This window comes from Adiantum capillus-veneris, chromosome 17 (genome assembly GCF_014529385.1).
Source record: "Adiantum capillus-veneris isolate H3 chromosome 17, ASM1452938v2, whole genome shotgun sequence".
Lineage (NCBI taxonomy): Eukaryota > Viridiplantae > Streptophyta > Polypodiopsida > Polypodiales > Pteridaceae > Adiantum > Adiantum capillus-veneris.
In genome coordinates, this window is record NC_140947.1 from 88,884,108 (window position 1) to 88,911,894 (window position 27,787).

The 27,787-nt window shown below is 44.7% G+C and overlaps 1 protein-coding gene across 1 annotated transcript in view; it reads left to right on the top strand.

The window, feature by feature from the left end:
• Positions 1 to 373: 373 nt before the first annotated feature.
• The window catches only part of LOC147437666 (uncharacterized), a 51,439-nt gene continuing 24,025 nt past the window's right edge, over positions 374 to 27,787 (top strand). The window contains exon 1 of the mRNA XM_086487161.1: positions 374 to 544. Coding sequence (XP_086343287.1) covers positions 507 to 544 — 38 coding nt within the window. The 5' untranslated portion in view covers positions 374 to 506. The remainder of the gene's footprint in view (positions 545 to 27,787) is intronic.

A 27,787-nucleotide genomic window follows, 5' to 3' on the forward strand; every position in this document is an offset into this window, starting at 1 on the left:
CGTCTATGAGCTGATGGGTACATGTCCTTGCCTCTGCATATGGACCTCTCTTTTGCATGGCTTGCTTTGTGGAAGACATGTTGTGGAGTGCACTCTTTGCGCACCTTGTTGGAATGCAAAATTTTAAGTATAAACCTCTTTCTTTTGTCAGTATGAAAGAGTTTTCGTCCCCCATCTTTTGAATTTGAGTTTCCCTCTTGAAGCCCACGAGTTGTAGCTTCAAAAAATCAAAATTTCCGACTTTTTCTACTCTTTTATGTCTCCTTTAATAATTTGCAATCAATTTAGCTACCATGGTGTGTTGAGCGGTGCAGAGGGTAGCTACGAAATCGTTAGCGAGGGATGAGAAAAGATTACATATTTTCTTCATTGGTTGGGTAAATTCATCAAAACTTAATTCCTTGCTTTTGAAGCCGTTTTGAAACTTTACCTTTAGGCCTAGTGACAAACGCTCAACGTTTACACGTGTAAGAAATGTTGTGTGTGTGCTCCATGGAGCTTGAACGATGATGGACGCTCGCGATGGAATGACCACCCTGCACAGGTATTTCTCTCTTCTGATTCTTCACAGAGAGCGTGTGTGTGTGTGTGTGAGAGAGAGAGAGAGAGAGTGAGAGTTCTGTCCACGTCCTTTGGGGACCAAAGTGGACCCATAGAACCGGGTATCATGCCGTACATCCCATACAGGCATATATAAAGACGAAGAGGGTCAAAACATGCTACACTCGCTCTTAAGACTCATAAGAGTTATAGGTACAATGATTGCAAGGGAGAAAGGTAGCTGTTATATCAAGTCATGGGATATGTGTTCACTCCTTGGGGAAAGGCCATTCCATAAGAGAGAGGATTGCAAAAGGCCATTCACACCCATCAGACAAAGCCATGTGTAACGCTCATACAAGGGAGAAAAGTAGCTATTATATCAAGTCATGGGAAGTGTGTTCACTTCTTGGGGAGAGACCGTTCCATGAGAGAGAGGATTGCAAAGGCCAGTCCCACCCATCTGACAAAGCCGTGTGTAATGGTACCCATGACACATACTTGCATGTATGATGGTTGAAAGAGGAAAAACATACAAATTGTACACTGTATATACTGAGTCTGTAGCTTCGTCCCATGTCTCATGCATCCTAACCTGTAGCATGCTACATATATGTATATGAGCACACAACTATGGGGAAGCTATTGCACTGCCTTAAAGAGAAGCTAGGCTTCAGGATGAATAGCATCATAGGCAGAGATAGGGCCTTTATCAAGAGTGCTGAGAAAGGCATGTGATATCGAAGCTCCTCTCTATGTGGCACAAATCCCCCCCTCCCCCGGTGAGTGCAATGTGGGTCGTGATATCTATGGCCTTTGACGTGCTCTCATTGTTGTTGCTCCTGGTGTATCAAAGGCGAGTTTCATTGGTATTAGAGCGGAGACCTTCCTTACCATCAAGGTGATTGAAGGCGGTTTTGCTTCCATAAAGATGTCAAGCCACTTAGAGAAAATCAAAGCATAGTCAAGGGGATGCCCATTTTTGGGCTTCTCGTCAGAGTTACCGGGGAACGCCCCTACCAAGGCCTGGAACGCCGGAACGGCGTTCCGGTCGGTTGCAGGTGCCCGGAACGGCCAGGCGTTTCGACAGACCAGGGAATACCGGAACGGCAAGGGGGAACGGGGCCGGAACGTCTCGGAACGGCCCGGAACGGCCCGGAACGGCAGCAATGGTAAGAAAGCATAAAGGGGTAGATTTTGGGTGTGTGTTTCTCCTTATAAATTGCTCCCCCCTCACCCCTTTCCTTCCCAAATGCAACAAGCCTCAAGGCTCTCTCTCTCTTCCTCTACCCTCGCGCTCGGGCCTCAAGCTCTCAAGCTCTCTCTCTTGGGCTTGCCCTCAATTTTCAAGGCTTCAAGCTCTCTCTCCCTTCATCTCAAGAAGTGAAGCCTCTCTCAAGCTCTCTATCTCAAGCATGCATTGTGTCTGTTGTGAACGTACTATGACCGCGCATCACCACACGATGCAATCAAGCCATAATAAGGTGGAATGGTATGTTTTTTGTGAGTATTAGAGTCAAAGGACTCTAACACTACTTGTATTCAAAGTTCAAACACATAACGCTAAAAATTGCATTATTTGGGTGTTTTTTAATGCCTCCCGTTCCGCGCCGTTCCCGTTTCGGACCCCTTGCCGTTCCCCCGTTTCGCAGGGAGGCCTGTTGCCGTTCGCGTTCCGCGTTCCTGGTAACTATGCTTCTCGTCCCCACTTGCCGTCCGGCCCTCTTTTTTACACTAAAAATCCATTTGAGCCCCGTCCCCAATCCACGGAACATGTCCCTTGTGACTATGGATCAAAGTCAATGACGCACTCCAGTACTCGAAGGATTTCTCTTCCTAAAGAGGAGAATCCTCCTTCAAAAGTAGCAACGTGAGAAATCAACCCGCCAACAAAGAGAAAAGACTTCATCATCATCTCATGCTCACAACCATAGAGAAGATGGATCGATAAGAAGCTTCTTGAATGTATGAAAGAGATGGAGAAATTAGTGCCAGTTGAAGATTTTATTAAAAGTTCTGATCTTGGTGACCCAATTGTCTTTGCCAAAGAACATCTATTAAGGAAGGGCATCATCGACCTGGACTCATCCGGAAATTCCTTTTCCTTGGAGCCCTACACAATGTGACAAATTGTTTACGTGTCGACCTACTAAAGAACGGAGCTACTGTCCGAGGGGCCTAAACCCTAAGAAGAACAAGCAACAGAGGAAGTGTCACAGAGTGATGACGTGGTTGCCCGAGTGCAGAAAACCCTAACCCTAATTTCTGCCAGAAACCCTAATTCTGAAAACCCTAACTACTGAAACCCTAATTCTGGAAACCCTAACCCTAAAACCTGCAAACCCTAATTTTTGCAAGAAACCCTAATTATTGCAAACCCTAACCCTAAAACCTGCAACCCTAATTTCTGCCAAAAACCCTAACCCTAACCCTAAGGCAGCAGACAAATTCCGAAAATTGCGCTGACATGATGACGTGGCAGGCTGTACGGATTTCCGTAAATTGCGCTGGCAACTTTATCATTGCTTTTTGGACCAGAAGTTTTTGAAAACTTTTTATGTTTTTTTGGATGAGAAGCTTTTGAGTTTGAAAGCTGTTCATATAAACTGCTTTTCTGGCCAAGGGCCTTTAAATATGAGGCTAGGGCTCATTCTCTGGCATGCTTCAGTACGAAGGTGCAGAGTCTGGAGTACCGGCTTGTACTTTGATGATGCAATATAAAGAAATACCGAAAGGGGCGCCAAGGTTTGGGGCCAATACTCTCTGGGGTGGAATTCCGCCACTCCGTGTCGCGTGTCGTCTTTCTCTCTCTCTCTCTCTCTCTCAGTTCAGTTGTTATTGAAGTGCGAAGAGTTTGTTCAGTCTGTTCTTTTCTATTGGCACGTGGTGCCCGTCTTGTGACAGTGGTATCAGAGCATCAGGCGTGTGCTTTTCTGAAAGCATACCGGTCCTACAAAAGAGCAGACAGAGCTTTATTCGAGGATATCTTCGCCCTCCAACCCGGATTAAAGAGCAGACAGAGCTTTATTCGAGGATATCTGCGCCCCCCAACCCGGACTTATTAGCCACTCCCACCCTTACTTCATCGCGCATCGGGCGCGCTCCCGTCTTCACCGCAGTGTCTTACAGGGCATAAGCCAATTAAGATCACTTGCAAGAGAAGGATCCAGATTTGTTTCAAGTCACTGTTTTTCTCAGAAGCAGTGCTATGCAGATGTTGATTTCTACAGCTACCAAGCAGCATACTCCAAGTACTTGGGCAAGCTTTCAAGAAATTTTTTTTGCCCGAAGTTATATGGTTTCTGACATCTTCCTTCAGAGTGCAACTTCTGGCAGAGTCGGGTATCCTGAAATGCTTGCCATGGAAACCCTAGCAGATTATAACTTGAAGTTTCTCGACATCTCCCAGTAGATGTCTCTTCACGAGTAGATGAACTTGGAGAGCGAGTGCGATTGCTATCATGGGACTACCATCACTGCCAAAGAAACACTGTTTGTCCAAGAGCTGATGGACCATGCTGTGCTCGGCTATGACCTTATGGAAGAAACCTAACCCTAATTTTTGGTGCAGGTTTCAGGATGGAAAGTCAGTCGACTTTTCGAGCTCGATTGATGTCGAGATTGCTTTTTAAGTTTGAGTTCTGTTTGAGCTTGTTTGGTGATCCTGTTTGGAATTTGTTTGAAATGGATGGTATCTGTTTTGAACCTGTTTTGGTGCCGATTTGAATTGTTTGACTCTGGTTTGATACTGGTTTCAATGATTGGTGATTTTACTCTTGGGTGGAGAAGTGAGAAATACTGTTTTGGTATTGTTTGAACCTCGGAACGACGCAGGCCGATGCCTTGGGAGCGTTTCGTTGTATGTTTGAAAAACCTCGGAACGACGCAGGCCGATGCCTAGGGAGCGTTTGGTTGTATGCTTGTAAAATAATTGTTGTTGTGACTCTCGGCCCGGACCTGGATGGTTATGCGGGAGGAGTATTAAGAAGTCTGAGCAGTGGTTACTCTCAGCACCTCCAAACGACGCAGGCTGCGGTCTGGGGGGCGTTTGGTTGTAAAAGGCCTCTATATCTCCCGGCCCGGACCTTTTTAGGTTATGCGGGAGGAGTGATGAGGGAGTCGTTGAATATCTCCCGGCCCGGACCTTGTTAGGTTATGCGGGAGGAGTGTTCATCGGTGGCTTTATGTTTCTATGTCTTGTAACATGCATATGTGAGCATTTGTGTTGCATTGTGATGTGCCAACCAGTGAATATTCCTAATTGGATGAGATTGCCTGGGTATGTAATTTTAGTACATCAAGACACCCGAGGAAGATCAGTATACGGTCTGGGTGTGATGGCTAATTTTACTACGCCGGAATATCAAGAGTTCCGATCTGGACGAAAGGAGACGCTAACTCCTTGATCAAAACAGCCGATAGGAGCAACTAACTCCTTGATCAAAAGAGCAGAAAGGAGAACTAACTCCTTGATCAAAAGAGCAGAAAGGAGAAGCTAACTCCTTAATAAAAAGAGCAAATTGATTGTCCCTCTGAATGACCCTCGGAAATTTTTGAACTAACTTGAGTTGTTTTGCAGATATGCCGTAATCGCGGACGATTACTCTCTTTCAAGAAGGGGAGATGTGACAAATTGTTGACGTGCCGACCTACTAAAGAACGGAGCTACCGGCCGAGGGGCCTAAACCCTAAGAAGAACAAGCAACAGAGGAAGTGTCACAGAGTGATGACGTGGTTGCCCGAGTGCAGAAAACCCTAACCCTAATTTCTGCCAGAAACCCTAATTCTGAAAACCCTAACTGCTGAAACCCTAATTCTGGAAACCCTAACCCTAAAACCTGCAAACCCTAATTTCTGCAAGAAACCCTAATTGCTGCAAACCCTAATTCTGAAAACCCTAACCCTAAAACCTGCAACCCTAATTTCTGCCAAAAACCCTAACCCTAACCCTAAGGCAGCAGACAAATTCCGAAAATTGCGCTGACATGATGACGTGGCAGGCTGTACGGATTTCCGTAAATTGCGCTGGCAGCTTTTGGCATTGCTTTTTGGACCAGAAGTTTTTGAAAACTTTTTATGTTTTTTTGGACGAGAAGCTTTTGAGTTTGAAAGCTTTTCATATAAACTGCTTTTCAGGCCAAGGGCCTTTAAATATGAGGCTAGGGCTCATTCTCTGGCATGCTTCAATACGAAGGTGCAGAGTCTGGAGTACCGGCTTGTACTTTGATGATGCAATATAAAGAAATACCGAAAGGGGCGCCAAGGTTTGGGGCCAATACTCTCTGGGGTGGAATTCCGCCACTCCGTGTCGCGTGTCGTCTTTCTCTCTCTCTCTCTCTCTCTCAGTTCAGTTGTTATTGAAGTGCGAAGAGTTTGTTCAGTCTGTTCTTTTCTATTGGCACGTGGTGCCCGTCTTGTGACACACAACACTTTCTTCTCATCGAGTCATCGATCATCAATGGAGCCACGTACAAAGGAGAAGCTACTAGACGAATTGGAGGAGGAGAAGAATAAGAAAGGAGGAATTTAAGGAGATATTTACAACTCAATTTTTGCAAACGAAGTTCAAGAAGGTGTGCACAGACCAGGCTAAGCTGCCCAGAAAGAGGGAAATGTGCAAGGGTATATTGACCACGCTTGGAATACATATCTCAAGGCTGATCAATATATCAATGTGAGTGATCACGAAGTTATCCGCAAGTTTGAAGGTGGTCTACATCCACTTTTGAAGCCTCTTATACATGTCTCACGAAAGGAAACTTTGAAGGATTGCATGGAGTTAGTATTGAATGCAGAAGCTCGTGATATGAAATGGATGCTGAAGAGTTTTTCAACGGATGAAGGTTCATCAAAGAGAGCAAAGATTGACAAGTCTCAAGGAAAGAAGCCTTCAACGTCTTATAAACCATCAAGTTTAAAAATTAGCCCAAGCAAGAAAGATCGACCGACAACAACCTGTCAAAGGAAGAATTGGAAGACGAATCAAGGAAGGAAGGTGTTTTGAATGTGATGGTAGAGGACACACGGCATAGGAGTGCATGAAGAAGAAAGGCAACAAGAAGATTTCAAAGGAGCCAACCAAACGGAAGGTTGCTACCATCACTAACATCCAAGTTTCTGAGTGCATTATTGACGCTAAAGTAAGGCAACCATGGAAAGCTTAGAGATCTACCTTTTGTAGTTATGATTGATTCTGAATCAACTCATAAATTCATCTTTGAAGAAGCAACCGGATATATTGGCCTCACTAATGAAGAAAAAGGTAATTTGACAATAGTTGACACTCTTTGGACAACAAGCACAAGTGGCATATATGAAGGATCCATTGAGGATTCACATTGGCGGATATTTGGAGCATGTGGACTTTCTTTTAGGTCCTACATAAATATTCACACTACATTTAGTTTGTATGAATCCTTGGTTATGCCATTTGGTCTAACCAACGCACTAGCTACGTTCAACCAATTGATGGATTGCTTTTTTGTCCTCATAAAAAGTTTTTTGGAACTTTCTTTGATGACATCATCATGTTCTTATCCAATGAAGAAGAGCATGAGAAGCATTTGGCGATTGTGTTTCAAGACTTTTGGACTCACTTCTATTAGTTTGTATGAATTCTTGGTTATGCCAGTCAACCGATTGATGGATTGCATTTTTGTCCTCATAATTTTTTTTTTGGAACTTTCTTTGATGAAATCATTATCTTCTTATCCAATGAAGAAGAGCATGAGAAGAAAATTTGGTGATTGTGTTTCCATTTTGGACTCACAAACTTTATTTGCATGAAATAAAGTATTTTTGATACATCATCTATGATTTGAGTAGGTGTAAGGATCATGGATCTTGCCAAAGTTGAAGTCATCATGGACAACTCGGAAGGATGTTTATGAAGTAAGAAGTTTTCTTGGATTTTGTTCTTACTACAGGCAATACAATCGTGTAAGGTGCAGCGGAAGTGAACGTTGAGCTTTGCTCAAGATGAGTGCTCCGAACTGTGCTCAAGGGTTCCTTTTACTTACGGAAGGGAGAGCCTTTCGTTCCTTTAGTGAGAGAGTGCAAATGATCACAAACAAAATGGTAAACACTGTGAATGAAGGTGTTGAGATTGAGAGATAGAGAGAGAAGAATATGACACCAGAATATTGTCAAACCCTCCTCCAAAGGCCCCACTCTCTATGGCGAGAGCGGTCTACTATTGATTGCACAAATCTCTACAATGGTCTGAATGCAATGGTCTTGCCGATGATGTCGACGACGATGAGGACGACGACGAGACGCCGGGCTGAAAACTGAAAACGCTAAGGGCTGAAATTTGCAAATCTTGTATCTGCTGAATTCTGACTCTATGTCGGTGACGACGGCGATGACGACGATGCGCTGAAAAACGCAAATGCTGAAATCTGCGAATAGCGGGCTGAATCTGCAAACGCTGGCTGATCTGACCGTGTGGCAAGGATCTGCAGCGGGAAGGTGAGATCTGCGAGGTTCGGGACTTAATCTGCGGTGTCTTAAGTGCTGAAAACTGAAAACGTTGATGTTGTGGGCTGAACTGTCGCCAAGGAACTGCAAAACGCTAGATGATCTGCAACTCCAAAAACGCTAGGGCTGATGCCATATCTGCTGCAAAAACGCTATTGATTCTGTTGTCGCCAGGCTGATCTGCAACTTGCAAAACGCTGGGGCTGATCTGCATATGAAGAAAAACACTGGTCTTCGGTGGCTGAAAACGCTAGGTTGCCTGCCGGGGAGTCTTGTTGAGAAGGTGCACTGTTGGACACTCGGTCCCTGCTGCCTCTTCTGCCAGAAAGTGCTAGCGCTAGGTTTTCTTATATATCGCCTGAGTCAAATTGCCCTACCCAGTTTCCCAACAAACTCACTTTTTAATAATAAGTGAAAAATGGCTAAAATAGGGAATATAGGTCCATGCACTGTAAAAATGCTCCTGATGGGTTCTGATGGTAATTTGATGATCATGCTATGTGCAACCAGAGGATATGCATCTACTCTAAGTGCTTGGATATGCACGGTTTGCGGACAGACTCACAAAAGTGCCAGAACACTTCCTAAGCTAGGCTAACTAAATTGAACCATAGTCATTAAGTAGCTTGTCCACGTACTCATAGGGTTAGATGTGCACGTGACATCCCCTCCTTTTCAAAGTGAGGTACTAGTACCGAACTGTATGGCGTCCAGGGAGATCGCCAACAGCGTCTGGATGAATCCTAATCCTGGGAAGGACTCTTCGCCGGCCCACTCTGATGTGTGGGTCGTGCGATACTTGAGCTTCAGAAAGGTCTACAATGCTTGCTTCTTTGGGCTGCGGTGAAAGCGACAAAAGTCATATGTGGCTCCTTCAATGCTTCAACTTCGTCTACAGTCATGCGTCTACCTTCTTCAAGAATCTCCTAGGATAAAATTCCTGAAACCACTTTCAACACAAAAACATGAACATACCCATTCCATTTAAAGTGACTGGAAAAAAACTATTCTTTCAAAAAAACTGTGCATGCAATGTAGATGAACAAAGTGACGGAGTGCCAAACCGTTCATCAAACACACGCAAACCGTGAGATCGAATCTTGACTTTCTGATTTAAATCTATCAACTGTGGCAAATCACAATGGAAATGCCGATGCTTGATACTCAATCCTTCTTGTGCTCTTTTGGATACTGTGTCATGCCAAGGAAGAGACATGGAATGTTAATTCCTTGGGTGCAAACATTTCATCTTTTCATGAGTAATCCGCATACATCCGTGCTCATTCATGAGTGAATCGTGTTCATCGTACCATATGGCATGCCTATGAAAAGGGATCACATAAGGATGGCGACTAAAATACAGGAAACCATCACGAATGAAACACTCGAACAATGCGTGCTGACTAATCATGCGCACACATAATACTTCCTTTGTGGGGGTTCTTTGGACCTTGACTCGAGAGCCAAGATCGGTTCTTCGTGATTGATTGAATCTGCAATGAGGAGACAAAGTATCAACTAAACCATCATCCTTGTGAACAATCACATGCAAATCATCATGTTTGTGAATAATCACATCTTTATCATGCAAACCATGTGTGTCGTGCTTTGGAGAAGACAAGACTAAGAGAGTCTCCTTCTCCTGATTCTTTTCAATCTTCGCCTGCACATTAGAAATGAGAGATGAAGAATGAACAACTTGCTCCCCACGAATGACAATGGGAGAGTCACTCTTGGCATTGAAAGTGAAAGTATTAGCTGCCCAATCAATGAGAGGGCTATGCTCACGAAACCATCGAATGCCTAAAAGCATATCACATCCTGAAAGAGGAGAGACTACAAATTTTCTGCGGAAGGACGCTTGTTGAGCAGTGAACAAAACATCAAGGCACTCTTGCGTGACGAGAGAGTCCATACCGGGAGCAAAGCCCAACACCTTGAAAGGAGATGTCTTGCTAACCTCCAAGCGGGCTCTTTCGACAAGAGAGTCACTAATCACATCATGCATACTGCCTGGGTCGAACAATATGACAAAACGAATACCCTTCACATGACCATAACACTTAATGAGAGACTCATCAATGGGAGGATCATGAGAAACTTGGGTCACACTCCTGTTCTCATTTATTGTATTGATAAATGATGTGGGTTTTGTGGGTTCTTTAGATTCATTAGAGTCAAGCTTAGGACATGTTCTTTTTATGTGACCCTTGATGTGACAATGATAACATTGACCTTCCTTAGAATAAATGCTTTGTTCTTCCGACGTGATGTATCCTCCTAAAATTCCTTGTTCTACCTTTTCATATGGAGTGAGCTTAGGTTTAGCAATTGTGTTAGCTTTACCCTTAGGTTCATTTGGAGAGTTCTTTTCTGAGAGACTAGGGGAAGATTGGTTAGAAGAGTTACCATTCTTATCGTTTCTTACCATTCTGAGGATTCTGGGAGGTACTTTGAGACGACTTGTTCTCCTTAGGCTTTCCCTTGTTGTGCTTCATCTCTTGGGAGAGAGCAATTGCTACCGCCTTGTTGAGATCCGCGAGGTCGAAGACTTCTACATCAAACTTGATATATTCGTCCAACCCAAAAGGAAAGCCTCTTTGCGCTCATCATTAGTTTTGCGTAATTGGGTGCCGAGCTGCAAAACACGGTTAGAAAAAGACATGATTGGCATACCATTCTGCTTGAGATTGCGCCAATCTTCTTTCAACCGTGCTAGGTACTGAGGAGGCATAAACCGCGCATTGAGCTTGTCTTGGAAGTCTGCCCAATTGAAGGAAAAGGGCGCGTCTCCGTCGGCTTCCTCTAGGTGCACGACCAAGTGTGCCTCTTGCCATGCGTGGTACCAATTAATGGCATCACCGGCAAGGTACATGGATGCCGTTAAAACCTTGCTATTCCCCGTCTTCTTAGTTGTCGCAAAATAAGCATTAAATTGATGCAACCAAGAGGGAATAACACTAGCATCCATCTTATCGTCATACTTACTGAATGTGATCTTCTCAGTGACGGGGTTGTTGGAGTTTGAGCCTCTGCTACTTGATGAACTACCAACATCTTTGACCGGCTCAGGCTTCGAGGTAAGTACCTGTAGGACCAACTCTTGTATGCATTGATCCCTCTGCGCCTCACACTCTAACTCCAATGTCGCTCGTCTGTCTTCGGCCGCTATTCGTTGTGCTTCGCGTGCTTGCTTAGGCTCCAACTCAATAGCTGCCTTTCTTTCTTCGGCTGCCAAGCGCGCTTGCTCACACTCACGCTTCAAGGCTGCCCTTTTCTCTTCGGCCGCCAAGCGCGCTTGCTCGCGCTCACGCTCCAAGGGTAACCTTTGCTCTTCGGCTGCCAAGCGCGCTTGCAAGCGCTCACGCTCCAAGTCGGCCTTTCTTTCTTCTTTTCTTTCTTCGCGTTCGCGATCCAATTCTGCTTTTCTTTCTTCGCGCTCACGCTCCAAGGCAGCGCATTGCGCTTCTTGTTGTAACATCATGTCCATCATCGTCTTGACCAAAGCCTCCATAGGATTTGGTGCAATCCTTGGCATAGATGGGGAGGGTCAGAAAAACCTTCTGGTGGGGAAAATTCTTCTTTGCCACTTCCATGCTCATCACCTCCATGCGAAGTATCCATTCCGCTTCGGGTGATGACCATACACTGAAGTCTTGGGTTCTTAAGTTCATGAGGAACTTGGGTTCTTGAGGGTCTTGGGTTCTTGGGTTCTTAAGTCCTTGAGTTCTTGAGTTCTTGAGGTTCTTCTTTCGCTTGCAATCTGTGTTAGAGAAGGATCTTCTCTTACCCGAGCTCTACTCTTTCCTGCGGGCGCACCCCTTGGTGGCCTTGCGCTCACACCAAGGTTGCTTTTTCCTACCTCACGTCGATTGACTGGCCGCTAAGTGCACGGTCCGCTCTTAATGAGTGAAAAAAGAAACAAGGGGAGGCTGGACAAGCCCTTCTTTCTTGGGTTTCCTGTCACTCTTCAAAAACACGAATAGGAATCGACAAGCCCAAGAGGACTTGGGTTACGTGCGACCGCAACAAGCAAAAAAAATTCTTGTGGTTCTTTCCTTGAGTGATACAGAACACTGCCAAAGCACTGATACCAATGTAAGGTGCAGTGGAAGTGAATGTTGAACTTTGCTCAAGATGAGTGCTCCGAACTGTGCTCAAGGGTTCGTTTTACTTACGGAAGGGAGAGCCTTCTGTTCCTTTAGTGAGAGAGTGCAAATGATCACAAACAAAGTGGTAAACACTATGAATAAAGGTGCTGAGATTGAGAGATAGGGAGAGAAGAATACGACACCAGAGTGTTGTCAAACCCTCCTCCAAAGGCCCCACTCTCTATGGCGAGAGCGGTCTACTATTGATTGCACAAATCTCTACAATGGTCTGAATGCAATGGTCTTGTCGACGATGTCGACGACGACGAGATGCCGGGCTGAAAATTGAAAACGCTAAGGGCTGAAATTTGCAAATCTTGTATCTGCTGAATTTTGACTCTATGTCGGTGACGACGGCGATGACGACGACGTGACAACGATGCGCTGAAAAACGCAAATGCTGAAATCTGCGAATGGCGGGCTGAATCTGCAAACGTTGGCTGATCTGACCGTGTGGCAAGGATATGCTCTGGGAAGGTGAGATCTGCGAGGTTCAGGCTTGATCTGCGGTGTCTTAAGTGCTGAAAACTGAAAACTTTGATGTTGTGGGCTGGGCTGTTGCCAAGGAAATGCAAAACTCTAGATGATCTGCAGACTGCAACTCCAAAAATGCTAGGGCTGATGGGACATCTGCTGCAAAAACGCTATTGATTCTGCTGTCTCCAGGCTGATCTGCAAGTTGCAAAACGCTGGGGCTGATCTGCATCTGAAGAAAAACGCTGGTCTTCGGTGGCTGAAAACGCTAGGTTGCCTGCCGGGGAGTCTTGTTGAGAAGGTGCAGTGTTGGACACTCGGTCCTTGCTGCCTCTTCTGCCAGAAAGTGCTAATGCTAGGTTTTCTTATATCGCCTGAGTCAAATTGCCCTACCCAGTTTCCCAACAAAGTCACTTATTAATAATAAGTGAAAACTGGCTAAAATAGGGAAAATAGATCCGTGCACTGTAAAAATGCTCTTGATGGGTTCTGATTGTACTTTGATGATCATGTTGTGTGCAACCAGAGGATATGCCTCCTCTAAGTGCCTAGACATGCACGGTCTGCGAACACTCACAAAAGTGCCAGAACACTTCCTAAGCTAGGCTAACTGAACTGAACCCTAGTCATGAAGTAGCTTGTACACGTACACATAGGGTTAGATGTGCACGTGACAAATCGCTACTTTGCACACACTACAACACCTTTGCATGACTCGTGCAAAAAAAGAGCTATCTTATGTGGACACAGAAGAAAGAGTGAGCCTTCCAATGTTCGAAGGAAGAAGCTAGCAGGAATATTGTTCTTTATCCTCCCGATTTGAACAAAGATTTTGTAGTAAATTGTGATGTTTCAGATGTAGACATTGGTGTTGCCTTGGTGTCAGATGGAAGATCGATTGCCTTGCGAGAGTCGGAAGTTGTGGGATGGAGAGAAGGACTACTCCACCTACCAAAAGGAATTGCTTGCTGTGGTTCATGCATTAATCATGTGGAAAGTACTATTTTTTGGGCACTAAATTTGTGCTCAAAACCTATCACCAAAGTTTGAAGTATTTTCTCACAAAGAAGAAAGTTGTGGGGTGGAGAGAAGAACTACTCCGCCTTCCAGACGAAATTGCTTGCTGTGGTTCATGCATTAACCTATGGAAGCACTATCTTTAGGGCACTACATCTGTGGTCTAAATCGATCTTCAAAGCTTGAAGTATTTCCTCACATAGAAGAAGCTGTCACCTATGCAAAGCGGTGGACACATTTCTTGTCCATGTTTACTCTTGAAAACATGAAGGGTAAAGACAACATGGTGGTCGATGCTTTGTCAAGGAGACCTTAAATTGGAGCCATCACCATCAGATATGACTTCACAACCATGCGTGATTTATACAACAAAGATGAAGACTTGTTCACGTATGGTAGTGTTGGCCTTACTCAAATAAGAGAAGGTTTCTTGATGATGGAGGATTAGCTTTGTGCTGTAAAGCAATTAAGGCACTGAGTTATAGAGGAATGTCACGTGCCTCCATTTTATTCTTCTAACCACACAAATGGTCGAGAGATTTCTATTTGCCAATCTTGCGGAAGGACATTGACGCATTTGTTTGACAATGCATCACATGTTAGAAGGTAAAGTTTAACTGAGGAAAGTCACAAGGCTTGCTATAGCCATTGGCTACGGACCATTGTGGATAGGCTTAGCAAGATGACACACTTCATTCCAGTGAAGAAGACAACGGGAGCAAAGCAAATGGCGACCGTTTATCTCTCCCTAGTATTCAAGCACCATTGACTTCCCAAGTCTATTGTAGGGGATAAGGATTCGATAATCCCGAGCCTATTTTGGAGAGCCCTCTTTGGGAATGTCAGCATTAAGTTGAATTTCTCTTCTTATCATCCTCAAACTGATGGACAAAGTGAAAATGTCAAGCTTCAAATCTTGGATTTGTTGAAGTGCTTTTGTGCTGAGCAGACGACCACTTGGAAAAAGTTTCTACCTCTTTAAGACTTTGCATACAACAAAAGTGTACATTCTTCTACAGGAAAAGAACATTTTGAAGTGATCTATGGCAACCACATTAATTGCCTATTATGCAAACCAAAGAACAAATCTTTGCAGCAGATAGGATTTTTGAAGATATGGACCGGATGCTAACTTAAGTGCATCAAGCCATAGCAAAGTCTGAAGCTAAGTAAAAGAAAGCTGCCGACAAGCGAAGATGAGAAGTTGTTGAGGAGGAACTGCAGGTACTCTATATAATCAAGAAGCGCCATCTTGTCCTGTCTGTTCGGGAAAGGATTTGTGTGCTCTCATAAGAGCAAATGCCTGAAGCTTTGATACCATTGTAACGGGAGGGCACCATGTGCCACCTAAAAAGAATTGGAATAGACGTTTAGTACTTCAAAACAATTGAACAAAGAGAGAGAATCCATGCGGTAGACACATGTTGGCGGTTTCCACTCTTAGAAAACACTGGCACCAAACCTTGGTGCCCCTGCGGTATTTCTTTCGTATTGCTTTAGTCAAGTTTTAAGTGTCGGGTTTAAGGAGAGAGAGAGAGAGAGAGAGAGAGAGAGAGAGAGAGAGAGAGAGAGAGAGAGAGAGAGAGAGAGAGAGAGAGAGAGAGAGAGAGAGAGAGAGAGAGAGAGAGAGAGAGAGAGCCCCAATTATATATTTAAAGGCCCTTGGCCTTGAAAAGTAGTTCTCATGAAAAGCTACTATCCCCAAAAGCAACTGATAAAAAAATTGGCGCCAAAATCTGGTTCCGGATTTTCGGATGTCCATACAGTGCTACGTCAGCACCTTCTGCAAATGGCAGGGCTGTCTGTACGATGTTGCTACGTCATCAATTATTGTAATTGCACTGCTGTCCGTACAGGTGTCCATGTCAGCCTTGTTCTAGGGTTTTTAATTCCCCTAGGCCGGTTGTCCTCTGTTAGGGTGCCCTAACCCCCATGGGGCCTTTCCATGCCACCAACTTGTGACAAGTAGGAACAAAGCCGAGAGTTGAGCAAGAAGGGAGAGGAGCATAGAATATCAGCCCGCTCCTCACATTAGTCAATCACAAAGTAGAATTGCCGAGTAGTCCACGTTGCGATCGTGCTACAAAGCTGATCAATAGAAGTGGCTTCCTAGGCTCACTGCTGAAGGCCCTTGGTTGAAAAGCAATAGATACGAAAAGCTAGCGCTATTTGAAAAGCAAGTGCTAAAACGTTGGCGTCCCAAAAAGCTCACACTTGTAAAATCTACCATGCCAATAGTTGTACCGACAACCCTTAATTTCCGTTGCAAATTACGAAAGCCACGTCATTAAGCCATATGATGTGCCTTGTTATCGTCTAGCAACTCTCTCTCTCTCTCTCTCTCTCTCTCTCTTTCTCTCTCCTCTTATGCCCGCTAATATGCCACATCATCACTTGTGACATATATCCCCCCCCCCCCCCCCCAATAAGAGTAATCGTCCTCGATTATGCGTGCAAAACATGCAATGGACACTAAACTAGCTCAATCACTTTCCTCGTTGAGATCTTGACATGAACCGTGATCATTTTGACTTTAGCCATCACATCGAGACTGCACTGATCACTCATGGATGAACTAAATCTTGTCACTCTAGATTCACATTAACAAGAGAAAATGCTGCAACGTTTTATCTTTCACACATACTCAAACAAAACAACAATTGTAAGAGTACATGATCATCCAGTTATTAAGGAATTCCAAACCATAGTCCCACAAATTATGGCTAACTTTCTATATACATATCATAAAGTCACTGTAACAGACTTGGACACTCCAAGTCAAGAATCAACCGCGACAGCACCAAATAACCACTTCAAAACAATTCACAGATCACAATAGATTTGCACTGGCCTGGCGGAGTTCCGTGCCTAGAGATATTGGCCCCAAAGACTGGCGCCCCTTTCGGTATTTCTTTTTATATTAATCAATCATCAAAGTACAAGAGAGCGGTTAGGGTTTCACTCTCAGACTCTGCGTCCAAATGCCCTTGAGAAGTGAGGCCCTTACCACTAATTTAAAGGTTACAAGGGATGCCCAAAAGCAGAGCCCCAAAAGCTTCAAATCAAAAGCAATTGCTCTCTCTCTCTCACAGAGAGTCAAAACATGAAAGCAAAAGCATTCTCTCTCTCTCTTTCTCATTTAAGTAGAGAAAAAGCGAAATTTGCGTCGCTCATTATTTTCCTTTTTTTTTTTTTAATAATCCGCCTCTGCGATTTTCGGAATTTAGGGTTTCTGGCAAAAATTAGGGTTTGCAGGAATTTTAGGGTTTCTAGCAGAAATTAGGGTTTCTGCTGTCCGCCACGTCATCACTTTGTGACATACCCCCCTCTTGAAAGCATTGTAATCGACCGCGATTACGCCTGCAAAACCGACAAAAGCCATAAACCGTCTTAGCAGACACTGACTGTTAGTACCTACGTACTAGGAACGTACATCTAGCACATGTACAAAATCGACAGTCACATCACACGACATCACAGGACATCACCAGACATCACAGGACATCACATGACATTCAACATTCATTCGGATCTTAGACCATGATTTATCGGCAATGTAGGTAGCAATCACATCTAGGTCCAATTGGGACCTCAACGATGTCCGATTGACTAACCCCTATTGCAACCATGTCTATACGAGATCAATCAGACCAAAATGCTGCAGTCATTTCGGCTATCAGTTCATGCACTCACAAGAAGTCAAGAACAAATCAGTATCATAATCAGGAATTCCATTTCATAAAGTCATCCAGCAGAATACTGTCAGCTCTCAGTATCCCTGAAGCTCAAAGAGACATCAGTGACTTTAGTATCAAAATCGAGGCATCTGTTGACAAGGGAGCGGAGTGACTCCCCTCTTGTGCATCCCAATGCACAAGATCTCCGGCCAAGCTGAATTCTGGGTTCCGTTTGGAGTAGACTATGCTAAACCAAAACATCGAGGTAAAGTTTCACAATCCGAGGAGTATCTGCTAGGTCCTCCTCCTCCATCCACTTCGCATCAAATGCAGGAAAGTTCTTGAACTTAACCAAGAACCGCCTTCGGACTTTACCTTTCTTCGTATCATTATGTGCCAAAATCTGTTCAGGAACAAGGATCTCCTCGTTTTCTTCCACTTTGGGTTGCTCATCAGGCTCCCCATCATCAGGCACATCACCCTTAACAGGTTTCAAGAGACTCACATGCAATGCATTGTGAATCCTCCAAGTATTTGGCAGTTTCAATCGGAAGGAGACATCATTTATCTTGTCAGTAATCTGGAAAGGTCCGTAGTATCACATACTAAGCTTTGGAAAAAGCCTCTCCTTTCCCTTTTTCTTTCTTAGGCGTGCCTTCTCAAAAGTAAGAGCACCCAATCATCCTCCTTCAGTTTCCAGTCGCGACGATGGCGATCCGCTGCCTTTTTCTGTCGTTCTTGAGACTCCTGCAAAGTCTCGCGAACCTTGGCAAAAGCCGTATCCAAATCTCGCGAATATTCATCCGCTTCAAATATCTAATCTTTCGTGCTCAGGAAGGATGGAACCTTCGCAGCAGTTTCAACAATCTCACATGGCGTCTTCCCTGTCGAAGAGTGTATCGTGTTATTGTAGGCAAATTCCACCAAAGGTAAGTTCTTTTCCCATTGAGTCTTCTAATGCGAGATACAAGACTTCAATAAATCTAAAATCACTGAATTGGCAATCTCAAATTGCCCGTCAGTCTGCAAGTGGAACGATGACGAGAACTGCAACCGCGTGCCAATGTTCTCCCAAATTGCCTTCCAAAACAAACTCATAAATCTGGGGTCTCTGTCGGAGACAATCGTCTCAGGCGTGCCATGTAATCGGAAAATCATCGTGATTATTCTGTATTCTCGGGAGATTAAAAAAAATGAAATCCATTTCAATATTTTCCCAGGGGCGGGTGGGTATGGGTAAAGGCTGTAACAATCCCTGTGCCTTATGCCTGTCAAACTTGACCTTCTGGCATACCAAGCAACTGCGCACAAACTCTTCCACATCCTTCTTCAGTCTCCGCCAAAAGAAATCTCTCTCTACCCCTTTCATGGTGGTAGCAATGCCGCGGTGACCCGTAAAAGGTGGACAGTGGCAATCAGTCATAACCTTTTCCCTCAACGGCTGTGTAACGCACAACATAGTCTTTTTCATCAAGTAGCCTTCCCGAAGGGAGTATCCAGCTACTGTCTCCCCATCCCGTATCCGTGTGAAAATATCTGCAAAATCTGTATTCGTGGCACACTGATCGACCGTATCCTCGAAGCTTCTATGATGTATCGCGGAAATAGCCAGAACCAACGGTTTTCGAGACAAAGCATCTGCCACCACATTCTTCTGTCCCTGCACATGGACAATCTGGAAGTGGAACTGTGACAAGATGTTCGCCCACCGCATCTGTTTTTCCGAAAGCTGCTTTTGTGACAAGAAGTAGCGCAAACTCTGATGGTCTGTAAAGAGAGTAAAATCCGCTCCGAGTAGGTAATGCCGCCACTGAGTAAGAGCGTGGATAACCGCCAAAAGCTCTTTCTAATAGATCTGTGCTGTCATCTCCGGCCTAGAGAACAAATGGCTCTCGTAAGCTATGACATGGCCTTCTTGCATCAAGACCGCACCCAGACTACGACCACAAGCATCACAAAATACTTCAAATGACTTCTGCAAGTCCGGCAAAGTCAAATCTGGTCCTGTAGTGAATTTCTCTTTCAATGTCCGAAAGGCAGTCACCTCTGTGGGTCCCCACGAAAAAGGTACTCCTTTCTGTGTCAAGGTATGCAAAGGGGAAGCAACCTCTGCAAACTTTCGTATGAACCCCCTGTAGTACGAACATAGTCCCAAGAAGCTTCTAACTTCATGGACATTCCTCAAATCGGGCCAATCACGGATAGTCTCTATCTTGGCCGGGTTCATTTGCACTCCTGCTGTTGACACAATGTGTCCCAAAAAATGTATCTCTGGTAGGAAAAATTCACTTTTCTTAGCATTAATCACTAATGTGTGATCTCGTAATGCCTGAAAGACTTGAAGCAGATGATCTCTGTGTTCTGCCTCATTCTTGGAGAAAACAATGATGTTGTCAAAGAAAGTGCCAACAAATAGCCTGTACTCTCGAAAAATCCTATCCATCATCCGGTTAAATGTCGCAGGAGCATTGGTTAAGCCAAAAGGCATCACCAAAAACTCAAATAACCCAAAAGTCGTCCGAAAATCTGTCTTGTAGACATCTCCTGGCGCTATCCTGATCTGATGATATCCACTCTTCAAGTCAATCCTGCTAAAGCACGAGGATCCCTGTAACCTGTCGAGTATATCATCGATCCTAGGAATCGGAAATCTGTTCTTGATGGTGATTTCGTTGAGAGTGCTATAATCGATGCACATTCTCCAAGATCCGTCTTTCTTCAAAACCAACAACACTGGAGAGCAATACGGTGAAGTACTAGGCTGGACAAGACCCTTTTCCAAGGGGTCTTTCACTGAGTTCATAATCTTTTCATTCTGTACTCAACTCACACGATAAGGTGGCCGATTCGGTGGCGTGCTTCCAGATATCAGATTTCAGGCCCTCTCAAAAGCAATCGGCATGAGCGTGGAGAAAAAAAATCTTGGCGTTCTTTTCTTCAGGTCAAAAGATATTCAACCTTTATCCATCGTTCAGTTCTCCCAAAAGAATGAGTAAGAAAACTGAAGTTCATCAAGTACAATCTCTAAGCCCTTCATTTATCAAAGTCGCTTTCTCTGCCCGGTAGTCAACCACGGCGTAGTTCTTGTGGTACCAAGGGATCCCGAGTAGAACGTCACTCGCGTGCCTTGAACACCCCTGTCATTGCAAACGAAGTTTGCCAATGCTCGGTGTAATGGCAACATCCCATCCGGGTGCCAGTTGAACTACCTCCGCCTGTGGCGTCAGTCTGTCGGGCGTAGTTCCAAATCGAGCCGCCAATTTCAAGTGAAAAGAAGTTGACCTTCAAAAGAGCTTCCTGATCCTTCACTTTGCCTCGAAAGCGGCAAAGTTTGTACTTTCATTCATTAGATTCGGTGCAGGTCCCACGCCATGTGGTACCAGTTCTGCTTTTCTATCTGCCTTTCCTGCCACGTTCCTCAGCTGCGCTTGATTGAACTCTCAGGCCTGTCGTCGTCTTTATCACTCTGTTCTTTTTGCGCCTTTTTAGGGCACTTCGCGGAGATATGTCCATGTTCCCCGCATCCAAAGCACTTCCCCTCTCTGATGAAGCGAGCTCTCTCCTCAGGAGTAAGCTTGGGTCGTGCATCCTTTTTCTCTTGATTGCCCTTTTTCTTTCTACTTTCATTCCCAGAAGTCTGTTCGGCTCGTTGTGTCATGGCCTCATCTGTGGGGTAGGTCAGACTGCCAGAGTGAATGGCAAAGCCTCGCTTCGCATGACTCATCAACTCCTGAACAGAAGCTGACTTCTGTTCGAAGCAGTGATTTCGGATCTCTATAGGTAGACCCAAGGTAAACCGCTCAATCTGTTCTCTGAACGAGATCTTCTTGAATGAAGAGGCGGGTAGAAAAGAGTTCCAGAATCTTTCACAATAAGCATTGATTGTATCTTTCTTGGTCATCCGAAGATGGTTCCAAGCACCTCGTACATCTCGTTCATATTCTTGCGTCAACCAAGAAGAAATAAAAAGCTTCTTAAATTTCAGCCATTTAACTCGCGCACTCTTGTTAAAAGAAGCGTGGACCACCAAGTACGAGCATTCCCCTTAAGGTAATAGGTAGCTCTCTGAATCTTGGAGTGCTCTGAATAGCGTCCTTCCGCGAAAGCGATGTCAAACTGCTGAATAAAAGACAAAGCCTTCGAAGCATCTGAGTATCCTGAAAAGTATCAAACTTGATCGAGTGGCCACCTTCCTTAAACTCTCGGACTTTCTTGCTTTTTTCTTCGAGAAAGTCATACTGGTTGGCTTTGTAAAAATTCTTCTTGTTCGCATAAAACTTTCCGTCATCGGAATCTGAGTTGTCTGTAGACGAGTCCTCAGAAGAACTGTCAGTCTCTGGGCGAGATGTAGCCTTCTTCTTGACCTTTCCGAAGCTTTGTTTCTTGCTTCGCTTTTTACCTTTTCTGTCTTCTTCGCTCGAATCTGAAGAGCTAGAAGAACTGTCAGAAGAAGAAGAAGAAGAACTGGGTACTCCTTCAAATCGAACACGCTTCTTCCGTTTCTTTGCCTTGTCAAATGTCAACCGACGACCCAAATATCCCGGGAAGTCAGTGCCTTTCTTTTGCTTTTTGCCGTGCTTTTTGTCTTTCTTTTGCACGTCGAAAAGCTGAGCAATCCGTGCATCAACCACGTTCTCCAGTTCCTTCTCCGTATATTTCTTGGAGGCAGAAGGTTTCTTGAGAGTGGGTTTCGGGAGTGGTGTTGTGGTTCTCTGCCACTCCATCTGTACCTCTTTCAAAGAGGTCTGGTTCATATATTTTGCCATCTTCGGGTCCTTGGCAAAATTGAGTATCATCTTTGTTGCATCGCCAATCAATTGACGACGCTCCATCTCTCTTTGCTCCGCCTGAGTAGGCCGAGGCGGGCCATACTCTCTGTTTGAATCTTCGTTGTGATCCCAGCCCGCATCTCCAGATGCAGAGGGAGTCGACTGATCATTGCTTGAAGCCATAGGTGCCGCGGAAAAAAATTTCGGGGATCGGATTTCCCGTTGAAGAGAAATCGGCCGTGCTCTGATACGACTGTAACAGACTTGGACACTCCAAGTCAAGAATCAACCGCGACAACACCAAATAACCACTTCAAAACAATTCACAGATCACAATAGATTTGCACTGGCCCGGCGGAGTTCCGTGCCTAGAGATATTGGCCCCAAAGACTCTCGCCCCTTTCGGTATTTCTTTTTATATTAATCAATCATCAAAGTACAAGAGAGCGGTTAGGGTTTCACTCTCAGACTCTGCGTCCAGATGCCCTTGAGAAGTGAGGCCCTTACCACTAATTTAAAGGTTACAAGGGATGCCCAAAAGCAGAGCCCCAAAAGCTTCAAATCAAGCAATTGCTCTCTCTCTCACAGAGAGTCAAAACATGAAAGCAAAAGCATTCTCTCTCTCTTTCTCATTTAAGTAGAGAAAAAGCGAAATTTGCGTCGCTCATTATTTTCCATTTTTTTTTTTAATAATCCGCCTCCGCGATTTCCGGAATTTAGGGTTTCTGGCAAAAATTAGGGTTTGCAGGAATTTTAGGGTTTCTGTCAGAAATTAGGGTTTCTGCTGTCCGCCACGTCATCACTTTGTGACAGTCACTCAGTAGAGTAAGGTCAGCTATCAACACCCCCAAAATCTTAGAGAGAAATCAGTTGACTCTATTCTCTTCTGGGCAATCTATAGCATGCATTCTCTACTCTCTTCTCTAGCATGCATTACACCATACAGTTTCACAATCAGCCAATCATCTCATCCTCATTAGAACTCTTGATATTCCGATGCAAGATTCGGTAGCTCCAGAAGAAACTAAGATGGAAATAAGTGCAGTACAGCTTGAAAGCATGGTTCTTTTCCCTTTGAGCATTTGTTGAAAGCATTGAATCTTGGCAGGCGTGTGAAGAATCTTCTTATCACATGTGCTGCTGTGTTATTTTCAAGAAAAGATGGAGGTTGCAGAGCTAGCTGCAAGATCTTCATAAATCGGCGTCTGTGTTTAGAGATCGGTGTCATGAACGCGGTCTTGTATACATCTCCAAGAGCGATCCTAATTTGATGATAGCCACTTTTTATCATCGATCTTGGGTATAGGAGACTTGTTCTTGATGGTAATCTTATTGAGAGCCGTGTAATCGATACACATCCTCCACCAAGATTTGCCTTTCTTCAGAACAACAATATCGGAGAACAAAAGGTGAGGTATTGTGTTGAATCAACCAGTGGTTATCTTTTTCGGTACCAACTTCTTGGATTTCTTCTTTCCTTTTGATGCTTCTTTCTTTGCAATTTTGGTTGCTAGCTTATCCGAGGCATAAGTCAACGATCGTGACTGCATCAGAAAACTGCCCAGAGCATGCTCAATAAGTCGTTGGATACTTGAAGATTTCTGCTTCAGACAGTATCATTGGATTGCTTTGCATAGACCGCTGTCACCAGGAGGTGTATTTTTCCTGTTGCCTTCCGTAAATAAGTACTAGATATTTTTATTTATTTTATTTTTACTTGTTTTCCCCGGAACCCTTGAAAAGGTGCAAGTGGACATTGTATGGCCAGTGTGAAACGGCTGCAGCCGAATAGGTTTCTCACAGTGGGAGTCTGGGTCGGTCAGTCTGGGACTGGTCGGGCCAGTTAGCACTGAATTCTGATGAGTATGGAAGCCTATGTGCGCCAAATGAAGTCTTGGCCACTCGGAAAGTCACTTATAACTTTATAAGTCAGTGGGAACTAGAAAATTAACTCAAAAGGGGCAAACTGGACACATGACGGCTTCTAGGGAGTTTGCTACTTCCAGCTGAAGAGGGGGCGCCCAATTTGAGAGAGGAGGCTGATTTTTGATCATAAGTGAGCTACAGTGTGTGTGTGAGTAGTGGGTGCAGGTCTACAGCTTTAATGGAAAGCTTGCCTTCTCCTCTGTCTCATGTAGCGCGATGATTTGCTCTCGTGCATTTCTCTCTCCCTTTTGGCACATATGGTAATGCCCCACTAGTTGGGCTACTCAGATGAACATGTGCAGTTATGGGGGTTTATGCGCGTTTGCCAAGGCAAGAGCCTTCTAAACAGGAACCGGATTAGCTAATTGCTAATCCCCCACAGGTATGCACAGTTCCATCGCAAAAGATTGCGAGTTCGGAGAGTTTTCTCGCGTGAAAACTTGTCCAATTCACAGGGGAACTGTCCCATTGCGTGCGGGAGCCCTTGGGACACGTGTAGGTGTGTTCGCTCCGCTAAAAACGATCCGAAACAGCGAATTACAGCCTGCTGTGTTTTTCTGCAGGTTTAGGGTTTCGCACCTAAATTGCAAGGGAACCCCGGGGGAGCCTCGTGAGAGCCTTGGGATGCGTGTACAGGCTTTTGGGCACCCGGCAATGAAAAACAGGGAATTACAGCCCGCTGAATTTCTGTGACAGCTCACTAGAAAGCTTCCAGATAGCGAGGGAATCCGTCCTAAACAGGTGCTTTTGACCTACAGGGGTTTTTGCGTCGTCATGCTGCCAAAATCAGGTCGAAAACCTGCATTTTCAGCCCTCGCCAGGTTTGGACAGCTTTGTGAAAGCTTGTGCTAAGTGGTCGGATCGTCTACCTTAATTTGAATAAAGAAATACCGAAAGGGGCGCCAGTCTTTGGGGCCTAGAGGGTGTCGGTCTCGTGTGCGCAGTGACATTCTAGTCGCTGCACGCAACTGTGTTCTCTTCCCTTCTCAGTGCTCTGTGTAAAGTTAACAGGTAATTGAAATAGTACCGCCCTCTATGTTGTACATGCCGGTTATATGGTTCCATCGACGGGAGAGTCACTTTTTCTTCAAAGAGTGCAGCGTGGATTGTTGTGGGTGAAAGCAACACAGAGCTTGTCGTTATGGTAGAGAAGAGAGACCAAGTACCTGAAGAGGGATCTTCCTCACATGGCACGGAGAAAGTTCCTTCAACTCTTCAAGAAGAGGACAGGTTGTTTAGAACTCAACTGCGTTGCTGCATGGACATGTTTCAGCAGTTGGCTAACAACCCAAGGATGCAGGAGTTCTTATAGGCTCCGACACAGGGTTTTCAGCCTCCTACACAGGGCATGACTGAGCCGTTGCAGGAAAAGGAGATTTCCAATGCGCAGAGGACTCATGATGCTCGAGGGAAAGCCCATGTGGTTGAGCAACTAGCGGTGTCCAATGATCCAAAGCAGCTTGCTTTAGCTGGACAGGAACCGTTTGTGAATGGTCAAGGGAGTAATGAACACGCTATGCGTCAGACCCTTCCATTACCTAATACTTATCTTGGTTATTTTGGAGGTGGTTCAGTGTTTCAAGCTATGGCTGGACCTTCCACAGGTTATATGCCAGGGAATGTGTTCGGCACAATGCAAACAGGCATGGGTAACCCTATGTACGCGAACATGGGTGTCCAACCAGGTTTTCAGGGTGCCTACGGCCAGTTTCGAGTGCCTGGAACACAATTTGGTATGGCTGGTTTTTCGCAGCCATACGTACAAAATGTAGATATGACAGGTAAAACAGTTGATGTGAGTGCTGGAATGAACAATCATGGAGCACCAATGTTACAGGCACCTGTTTATGATAATGTGGCTCCTTTGAGTCAGCTGAAGGATTACAAGGAAGGTGGGCAGGGAGTGAAGTTTGAAACTTTCAGAGGAACTGAGGATCAATTGAAGGCTTTGACCTTCATACAACAGTTCGATGCAACTTATGCTGGAGGAAACTTCACGGAATCTTCAAAGATACGCAAGGTTGCCACTTTCTTGAAAGGGAATGCGCTTCAATGGTGGACCGCATTGTTGAACCAGGGTCCAATTCAAACAGCTTTTTGCGCTTGCATGGTTGACGAACACTTTTGAAGTGGATGTGATGACAGAATGGCACGAGTTGAATACTAAACAGTGTGCGAATCTAGAAGAGTACAATAAACAGTTTGGGCCGCACTGTTGCCAGTCACCTCTTACAGGTTTGTGCCATTGTCAGAACAAATTGAGAAGTACTGTTGCGGATTGCCCAAGAAAATCAGGGACTATTGCACAAAGACTACTGTCATGAATATGTTTCAGTTGATAGAGAATGCAAGAGTGGCCAGCAATCTATCGAAGGGAGATTCCGATGGATTTAATAACCACAAGAAAAGGTCCCAGGGCAAACAATTTTCAGCCAAGGGCAATGTTGCAGCAAAGCCTTCTGAGCCTCCCACAAAGAAGCCCTCCACTGAAGAAGGTGATACGTCCAAGAAGTAGTCTAAGTCTTCTTCGGGACGAGGACAAGGACAAAAAAGGCATTTTTCTTGCAAAACTTTTGAAGAACGGAAAGCTCTTAGGGAGGCCAAGAAATGCTATATTTGTGAACAGGAAGGACATTTTGCAAATGAATGCCCACTGAAGAAGTCACAGGACAAGGATGACAAGTCAGACCATAAAGGGAAGAAGCCAAAGCCAAGTGCAAGACTTGTTCCAGATTTGGTTGGAGACCAGCCAAACACAGATGCCACGGAGCTGTGCAGAGCTTGGGGCAAAGTTAGAGACCAGACAGTGCTCGTTTTCTTTGATCCAGGAGCCCGTGCAAGTTTCATATCACCAGAATTGGCATCAAAGTTGGGCATTCGTGCAGAGGAGATGGGTATGACAGGGGAAGTAGGTTTGGCATGCCCAGGTCATTCAGAGCCCGTTACTCCCATTTTGGGGAAGCTTCGTCTGCACATTCAGAGCTATGTGGATGCGGAAGAATTTCATATTATGCTACTTGAGGGCTGTGATGTGTTAATGGGTATCCCATGGTGTTACAGGTTGCATGCTATGGTGGATACTTACAACAAAAAGATTACCCTTGTACATAGAGGAAAGACTCATGTCCTTGATGTAAAGCTTAAAGGCAAGTCTGTTCCAGTTGTTTCTGCTTCTGCTATTTCATCTGTAATAAAGAATCATCTTTCTGCGTACTTGATCTTTCCAAAAGAAGTACCTCAAGTTGTATCTAATTTGTCTACCTTAGATAAAGACAGGTCAACTTTTTTGAGTGGTTTCAGTGATTGTTTTTCTGACTCTTTGCCAGGGGAGTTACCTCCTGAGAGACCTGAGGATCATACCATAGATCTTGTGCCAGGTTCTAGTCCACCGAATAGACCACCATACAGGGGTAGTGCAGCCCAGCAGAAAGAGATTATAAGTCAGGTCAACGAGCTTTTAGAGAAGGGGCTGATTCAGCCCAGTTCATCCCCTTTTTGTTCGCCTGTACTTTTAGTGCAGAAGAAGGATGGTTCATGGCGCATGTGCATTGACTATCGCGCCTTGAATAAGAATACTATCAAGAACAGGTTCCCATACCGAGGATAGATGACATTCTTGATCGGCTTGAGGGAGCGTCATTGTTTACAAGAATAGACCTAAAGAGTGGGTATCATCAGATACGCATTAGGCCAGAAGATGTCCATAAGACTGCGTTCAGGACAACATTTGGTCTCTATGAGTTTCTTGTTATGC